The 9,070-nt window shown below is 38.1% G+C and overlaps 1 protein-coding gene across 2 annotated transcripts; it reads left to right on the plus strand.

Moving 5' to 3' along the window:
• The first annotated feature begins 969 nt into the window (after positions 1-969).
• Positions 970-5,974, plus strand: LOC110051684 (pinopsin-like). Of its 2 annotated transcripts, XM_089278234.1 has the most exons (3): positions 970-1,049; positions 1,675-1,742; positions 4,351-5,974. In XM_089278234.1, the coding sequence occupies exon 3, from the start codon at positions 4,406-4,408 to the stop codon at positions 5,297-5,299; it is 894 nt and encodes a 297-aa protein (XP_089134360.1). In that variant the 5' UTR covers positions 970-1,049; positions 1,675-1,742; positions 4,351-4,405; the 3' UTR covers positions 5,300-5,974. The 2 variants fall into 2 exon arrangements, with proteins under 2 accessions (XP_089134360.1, XP_020613401.2); XM_020757742.2 differs by lacking the exon at positions 970-1,049 and having other exon boundaries at positions 1,268-1,742.
• The last annotated feature ends 3,096 nt before the right edge of the window (positions 5,975-9,070 follow it).

Raw genomic sequence — 9,070 nt, forward strand, 5'->3', positions numbered from 1 at the left:
TCCGGCGTTTATTTCAAACTTGGCTTCGTGGATCCGGCGCTAACTATTTTGTTATAATACCTAAGGTTTATTAAACTTCGAATATAAATTATTTGAGGGTCTTGTTTTACAAATCTACCAGTGAGACATGGCGTTAATTTTATTTGGGATCCTCTCTTTAAAATACGGCAGTTAATCGGAATACGCACGGACACACAGAAATACGCACAGAAATCTGTTTTGCCGAGCACAGTAAACGGGTTTACATTTGGCCAAAGCTTTACGGCTCTCAATCAGGGAACGAACGTTCGTTCGTGCAGTTCAGTCTAAATTTGAATGTAATATTTTGACATGCCAATAACAAAAGAGAAAATAACAGAAATTCGCCGAGGTGGAGAATAATCGAGAACAGACATACGCATTTTATTTAGACACAGGGTTGACAGCGAATATCTGGACAGAACCCTAGCGCAGTTTCCAAAAGGGCTCATGCGTTCTCAGTACGCGCAAGTGGGTTCGATCATTTGCCGTCATCACCTTAACAAATGATATCATTCTCAAAGAAACAACAAATGTCTTGCCAGGAGGTATCTCATTAAAAATTTATAGAGTATTAAATTGGAGAGCTGTTTTAAAACCGACGAGGCGAGAGGCGTTTCCTGCTGGCGTGGCCTCTTTATTCACAGTTGTTGTCAGTGTTCTGTCAGCGAATATTTTTTTTTATAAGGTTTCAAGTTGAAATCAAATAGCACTCTGCTGAAAAGATAGGAGTACTTTTGCCTTTCAAAGTAGCTCAGATCAGCAAGCGAAGTAGAAATGGCACTAAACCTATCAAGAAACCATTATTTCTGTTTTTTCCCGTTTCGCTTTGGCGCAATGCACGGAGCTGATTGAAGATGGAAATACAGCAATATAAAGTCAATAGTTATTTAGTATCATAGAATGTTGGCATCTTGTTTACAATTGCTTTTCCAATTTTTCAATTAGGCCAAGATTATATCTCTCTTTGAAGTTTGACTGGTTTTCATTTACTCTGAGACTACTTACCAGGATCTAAAGTTGCTCTTAAGGTAGGTTGAAATGAGCTTGTGGACATTGGGTAAAGTCTACTGTAATTAGATATGATTCTTTTGACTGAAAGAACGCTGTTTCGCCACTAGGGTTTGTTATCTCTTTGTGTTCAATATTTTACAATTATTCTTTTATAAAGCCTCACAATCATGGTCAGTTGAAACAATTGAATACTATGGAAACTTAAAGTTTTTCGTGCGCTGCAAATTGCATTAGTCGTTATGGCTACGTGGTAAATTTAACCCTAACACGACATATTCTTCCTCCATCTTTATTATTTAGGCACTTACATGTAACAATAGTAACGTCATGTCAACGTTCTAAATGTATATCGGACCAGAAAAAGAGCAACGATTTCCTACACTGAAAAAGGAATCTTTTTTCGTTGTTAAATTACTTCTAAGTTAATCGCGTTATTTTACCCGTCTTGTGCTGTTCACAAATGGATTACAAGACATCCCGACAAATGCAGTTTGTATTGAATGGAAAAACAAACTTTTAGCAAAGAAACGTTCTCATCAATAACCGCCTATTTACTTCTAGCTATATATCTTTATAGAGGTGTATTTTGCTTTCAAAATTATATTTTCGCTCAAGCTATTAAACCCGTTGTTCTCCCAACAGAAAGAAAAAAATTCAGATCTATTTTCAAAAAAACATTCACCAGAAAGAGCTTCTTGTTTACAAGTGGGGTAAGTTGAAGACGTTTCAACTTTTTTTTCACTTATCTTTCCAATATTTGTTCTGGTAACTGTTTTCGTTGAAGTTTGGAAAGAACTTTAACTGTTTACTGCTGAGCTTTATCATCTTTGATTTTACAATGCTATGACATTCACTCTTTGATCATCAAAGTGTTTGAAAATAAATGCAACTTATCAAGTGGATACCTTATCCTTATTATTTTACCGATTCTACGCCAATTTAGAACTTTTGGAGCGCATCGAAAGTTAACCAAAATTTGCAACAAAAGATTGCGGATCACTTCCTCTTTTATATCAGTTATCTTATTATGTGTGTACTTATCCTCCAACGATAAATTCAAGAGGAGGGCTTCTACCAAGGTAAGATTGAGAGTTGTTTCAACTGTTCTTTTGATACAAGTGAATATATGAAAGCTCATATATTTGAACTGCGGAGAAAGATATGAAGACGTGATTGGTTATCGCATCTATACACACAACTTTTGACCACTTGCGTAATCAAAGCCTAAAAAAAATTAAGTCTTGAACGGGATTCGAACCCATGACCTCTGCGATACCAGTGCAGTGCTCTACCAACTGAGCTATCAAGCAAACTGGGAGCTGGTAACTTTTTGATACTGGCATTTGTAGTTCAGTACGTTATAAAAAGAACAAAATCTGTTGATTTTTTGTCGTGTTCATTAAAAAAATGACCGTTAGAAAACCTGGTACATCAATACAATGAGCACCGCGATTACATCTTTTTGTTTATGCAAGGTATGTCGAGAAGAGCTTCCGAAATTACCCATTGGTACTTAATTCCGCTGCGGTTTCTGCCTGGCCATATCTTCCGAGGTTTTGATATCGTGATTTCAAGAAGAAAAATGAATAAAAGGGCGTTAGATTTCACGAAAGTAATTAAACGAAGGGGTTTGTTTAACAAATTTTACAACTGTAATGAATCATTAATAATAAGACAGAAACTTTTAGATCATCCAGATCCTCAAAATGATCTTGTGGGGGAACTTCGTTTCTCTACTGAAAAAATCGGACTGCTACAAGAAACTTGTTAATGATGAGAGATCTTCATGACTGTACTAAAGACATTCTGAAAGAAATGGAAGAAGAAAGTGATCCAGAAGAACATAGCTAGAAAAGCCGTACAGAAATTAAATTTTCAACTTTTATGGATGCCATTTTCCTCTCCAATAACACTTCGCAAAATGTAAATGTTTCTTCTGGCGGGCAATATCTTTTGGGTTTCAGTTCTATCACGTATTGACGCTCGATATCATCTCAAATTGTTGTTATGAACAAGCAACCTCGAAATCAAAAAGCTGTACTGCGGATCGTGTCGTTACCACGTCAAGACTGACTTCAAGCCTTCTTTAGCCTTAAGAATTTTGATTGGCTGGCACTAGCGGTTTTGTTTTCCCGTTCACTTTTGCTTTCCTTGATCCGTGAAAACAACTTCTTTTGTTCAAAACTACGACCCTTTGGCGCTCGCGTCTGGCGCATTGGACTATTAGGGACCTTACGCAAAACACGACGGCAGCGGCAAAAGCAACGAGAACGTCACCAAACAAAAGGTTTAATGAGCAAAACAGTGGTTGTGCACGTGCGTTATAATTCTTGGTACATTTCTTTGTCGTCCTCCGCAAAACAGCAACATGAAATGACCAAATTCTGTGTTGTCTGACCAAACACAACCAATTCAGTCGCGGAAGCCTCAATACTTTATATCCTTTGGAAGGGTTAACCATAAGAAAGTTTTTTCCATGTATAATTTTGGTCATAGCAGGGAAATAAATACAGAATCAAGAAGAGTCGGGCAACTTTCTTCTATCCGGAGAAGGGTGCATGGATTAATTTGAAACTGAAACTTAGTTTGACTAAGTAACTGAATTAAAAAAAGTGAAAAAACCAAAGACAAGAAAAAGAGTGACAAAAAACTTAGATGTTTGAGCGAGCTTGATTCTCAGACGGTCCAGATCGCCGTGCGCTCTCTTCCTTAAATGTTTGAGCATAACATAAAGAAAAGAACAATTAGTACTCTTTATGACACAAAGGCCGAAGAGAAAAGGGCTTACTCTGAGAGGTCAAACGACATTGTGGAGAGAATAAAAGCGCTGTCTTATAGCCACTTAAAATTAGTTTACAGTGGCAAAGATTTCTTTTAGCTATATTTGGCAGTCCCTATAAGCAAGAAATTTCGCGAAATACGCTGCCAAAAAGAAATAACCTACAATAAATTTAATGCTTGAGCAATTTTTGTTTGTTTTTGTGGAGTGAATATTGTAAATATTTCAGTCTCTAATTTCAGTAACCAAATTTTCCCTTAAATTTAAGCATGAGCTTTCGATATTTAGGGTGTACAGCGAATGACTGGCCACGGAAACACACAAATTAACAGACATTTTAAAAAAAATCAGACAGATTTAAAACAACAAGCATATTAAAATCTGTTGTCAATGCCTCGAAAGCCGATAAATATCAATACGCGTGCTTTATGCCAAAATGAATCTGCACGTTGATATAAACTTTGCATCCCTTTTAAATACATGCCTTATGCAATCCCTAAAAGAACCTAATAAAAATACGCATTAACTTCTTTCCACAGGCAGACGAGTACTGAACTACTTCTAGTGCCAATACGAAAAGGAGAGAGCTTTGAGATGCTGTCTTTATCTGACTGCATACCCTGGATGACTGTAGGCTTAGCCGAGTCTGTTGCTATAGTAACGCTAAACCTCTGTACGATAATTGTTTTTATAAGAAACCGTAATCTCCGCAAGCGTAGCATGTACCTGGTGATAAATTTGGCAGTTGTAGATATGTTAGTTGGAGGATTTGCTGGGTATACTATGTTCTATTCGTCTGGGGTATACTGTAATGTATTCACGCGGCGTTCAATTGAAAATTGGGCGTTGAATATACTGCAAGCATTCTCGGTTTTTTTCCCTCTTAGTTCGTTAACAAACATGACAATTATTGCTTTAGAGCGGGTGCACGCGACGTACCGGCCCTTCAAACATCGATTGCTCAAGAAATGGCTCTACGGGCTAATAATTGCCGTTGTTTGGATCACAGCTGGGCTGGTAATAGTTACTTACGTACTTCTTGGACTTTTTAGTAAATTAGATCATCATGTTTACTTAAGGACTACTTTTTTCCTTATTTGTCTTTTGATTATTTTTGTTTCTTACACGTCCATTGTTATTAAAGTCCGTTGTGGAGCGCAGCCTCAACACCATGGTGCAGCCAGTAGAGAAACAAAACTGACCACGACATTGTTGATTGTGACTGTTGTATCTCTCTTATTAAGCTTGCCATATGTTATATTTGGTCTTGTCATTTTAAGCGGGTATGATTTATGGCTTTCATCGCCCGATTCAGTGCTCTTTCATTTAGCTGAAGCGTCGTTGGTGTTATTTTATGCTAACTCTCTTGTAAATCCTATATTATACACTATCCGCATGCCAGAGTACAGATCAGCTTTACTTGCTCTCTTTCGCAAACTGAGACCTCAGCAACAAAGACAAGTTGGAGTTGCTCTACGTGACATGTAATAGAGATAATATGTAGCGTCATTCAAGTTGCCTGCCTGGTTACGCCATTTTAAAATACTAGATTAAGTGGAGTTGTAAATGGATTAACGCGATGTTATTAAACGTTGTAATGTTTTTAAGCTTTCCATCCAGCTCCGTCAGCTCCTGTTCAATAAAACCCTCGTCAAATTGACAAGGTTAGCAATTGAGAAGCACTATCGCGTGGTGGGTTTTGTGGCTGGGGGTTTCCATTTCAGAAATAGAACACTCCAGCTCCAAACGTCGCTTCATCCTCTAAGGTAGGAAGCCGGGAAATTATTGCAAAATGAAAAAAAACAAAAAAAAACAAAAAAACGCTGGTACAAAATGAGCAAAATGGATTTCGAACAGAAAAAAAAAAATTTTTGAGAAAGACTTTTCCGAAATTTCCCCGACATGTTCAGGCGAAATTTTAATCTGCTTCTATTCGGTCAAAATCAAGGGACCAAAAAAATCACAGAATCCATTGGCCGACTCCAGGGCTCTTTTCCGTCTCTCCTACCTTCGAAGGGAAAAGCGAACTCGGTTGAATAATGTTTTTGATTAAAACTTGATAGATGTTCAAAAGGCATATTCAGTGCTATGTTACATATTTGATTGCATTATTGCTGTAAATAATAATAATAATAATAATAATAACAATAATAATAGATATAGATAATAGATAATAAGATAAATAAAACTATGTTGCTGTTGCAAGTATGTCTTTTGGTATGGCCGACAACTAAGTGTGTCCGATGCGAGCATTCCACACATTGGTGTGTCGAAACTAAGTCAGGTAGGCGAGAGCTTAGGAAATAACGTTCACTACGCATGCGAAAAACACAACACGCATGCTCAAATGTGTGTCATGTTTCGATAGTTGTCGACAACTAAAACCGTCATTCCCACACACGGGAAAAACGGTCAAAAGGAACGATGCTGAATCGGGGGCAGCGCTCTTTCGTGTGGACATTATACGTTTCTTTATTTCATCGATATAAAACAAGAAAATATCGAGTTTCATTATTTTTAGCCAATTGAGTCAATTACTGATGTCTACAGTTTCAAGATCGACAAACTTCTTATTTAAGGCAACTGCTAAAAGTTGTTATATCAAGATATCAAGTAAGGTGAACAGGTTTCGATAATTGAAGTTTTATGATTTTGGAGCTGAGGGCCTCTTTGATGTAATTATTGATAGATGTTAAAAAGCATACTCATGGTTATAGTAGACCTTTGATTGTGCTAACTGCTATAAATAATAAGAGAAATCAGAGTTAACAATTATTCCACGAGCGCGTGTTGGGTATCAAACAATTAGATTATTCGCTCTCGATTTCTTTCGCATGATAGTTAAATAAATAAATAAATAGTTGACGAAGGCGCAGCCCGAGTTAACTATCACGCGTAGCAATCGAAAGCGGATAATCTAATTGTTTTCGTATGAATCTATTAGTCGTTCAAACCTTTATCTAAATCCTCTTCACAGACACTTCGAAAACGAAGCGACCGTCATATTGTTAAGAAGGGCACACTGCTACGCCACTCACTATCTATCACAGAATAGATAGTGAGTAGCGTAGCCAATCAGACAACGGCATTCGTGATATAACGCTAGTAGATTAATTTATACTAAAAGATGAGAGGGGCGAGGCGCGTAGCACCGAGTTGGCAATTATCATCTCATACCCAACAAGCGCAAATGGAAAATTGTTTTATTAAAAACGCCCCCAAAATATAGAAAACTAATAGGCAATTAGATTGTGAGCTCGAGATTTCTAGCGTGTGATAGTTGACGAGGGCACAGCTCTGTGTTATAGAGATGCCTGTAAACATGATGTGCCTTTCTGACTGTTGGGTTAAAAACCTTGATTTTGAGGTTTGTCACTGCAAATTGAGTTGTTTCAAATAAAATGGCATTGCGTAGCACTGGGCAGGTAGGCTGTGTAATGAACATATCTATGTTTTTTTATTACACAGCTACAGTACTTAATAATTCACGGGATCAAGAAAAGGGTAAACTCAAGCTGAGGGTTGTGGCAGATGCCATCCAGCTCCCTTTGATAATTATATTGCAGCAGAATTGTGAAAGCTACCGCAGTCAGCTGTAAGCATAATATTATTATGTGCTTCAATATTCATGCACTCTGGTGACTGATACTGAGCAGATGACAGCTAGCAAAGAGGTGGCTCTGGATGCTGGGTAAACCATCCCCATAAAATTCACAAAATACATAATGACGTCAGTTATTTTGATTTAAGTTTCTAATCATGTGGTTATTACTTATGTAGGAAAAGGAAACTAATTATGACACACTTCTATCATAAGTATCATAATTTGCATCTAAATGAGAAGATTCATTACATGAAGTAGTCATCCTCATTAAGCAATATAGCTTTTGAAATTAGTAAAATATATATTGACCGTAAGGCTGATTTTTCTTTACTTTTAAGGCTGAATGATAAGTGTGTATTTTGTGAATTTTTATGGAATGATGTTGAGAGAATTTATCAGACAACATAAGTCACTGATACTGTTTTACCAGCTCAGCTGTCATTTTGACGTGCATTGAGCAGCTGGTCATACACTTGCGATTGATGCCGGCTCTGGGTTACATTGAGCAGATGGCTAAACCTGAGGCAGATACCAGCTCCCTCGTGTAAGGCTGTACTCTGGCGTAAATGAGGTTGTATTGTTTACAGTAAATAATAGATTTTCATTTGTAACCGCTTTATAATTGGCAAAATATGAACAGACTAATTCATACATGTATAAAATGAAGTCACTGACTAAAATATAAAGCAAAGTTTACTGTTTAGCATCAGCTCGTTAATGACTGTAACTGGACAACTACTCCATTTACAATCAGATGGCAGCCTCCAGAACGTTGCTATGCAGATGCCAGCTCTGAGTTCTAAGCAAGTGTCAGCTAAAAATTATAATAGCTCTGGAAATGCTGGGGATCCTTACACTGGGGATCCTTGCTGGGGATCCCTCACAGTTTTAATGCACAAGTTTAATCATGCTGGGCGTAAGCACGAGAGAAACAAAAAGTGATCGTAGGTATGTGTGGAAAACTGTGGCGACTCGAATTCTAGAATTTGTACTTCAAGGCTCACAACAGGGAGAAGCAGCTAAGGAAAGCATGGTAGAAACCAGCAGAACTTTCAGTGCTAAGAAGCACTGACCAAAATGAAACACAAAACTACGCATAATGAAGAATGCTTAAGTACTACAGAGTGGGTTGCATAATTCCTTGGGGTCACGGAGAAACGTGAAAAGAAAGTTCTAGTCGCTACATTACCGGCCCCTGAACTAAATTGAGTTCACTAAGTAAATGTACTTAGTGTAAGTCCACTAGTGTTCAAAGTTGCCCGCTGCCAGATGGCTGGCGCTGAAGCCACACCATAAGGAAGACGCTGGTACTGGTACAAACCGCGGGTTGTGTTAATGGTGAGGAATGGCCTGGAGTGCTCCTCAACCGTAACGTAAGCGTTACGCAGGTCAAGGACGCTGAACAATGTACCCCCACCAAGGCTGGCGTAAATATTATCAATGCGGGGAAGAGGGTACTCGTCTACTTTCAACTGTGGATTGATGGTCACCTTGAAATCACCACACACTCTTGCACTGCCCTCCTTCTTCACAGGAGTCACGATTGGAGCAGCCCACTCACTAGTAGCTACCTTCTCAATAACTCCTTCAGCTTCTAGCTCTCTCAATGCTTCATCCACTGCTGGTTTACGAGCTAACGCTAATGGGCGGTCTTT

This window comes from Orbicella faveolata, unplaced genomic scaffold (genome assembly GCF_042242905.1).
Source record: "Orbicella faveolata isolate gen_17 unplaced genomic scaffold, um_ofav_v1 contig_46, whole genome shotgun sequence".
Classification (NCBI taxonomy): Eukaryota; Metazoa; Cnidaria; class Anthozoa; order Scleractinia; family Merulinidae; genus Orbicella; species Orbicella faveolata.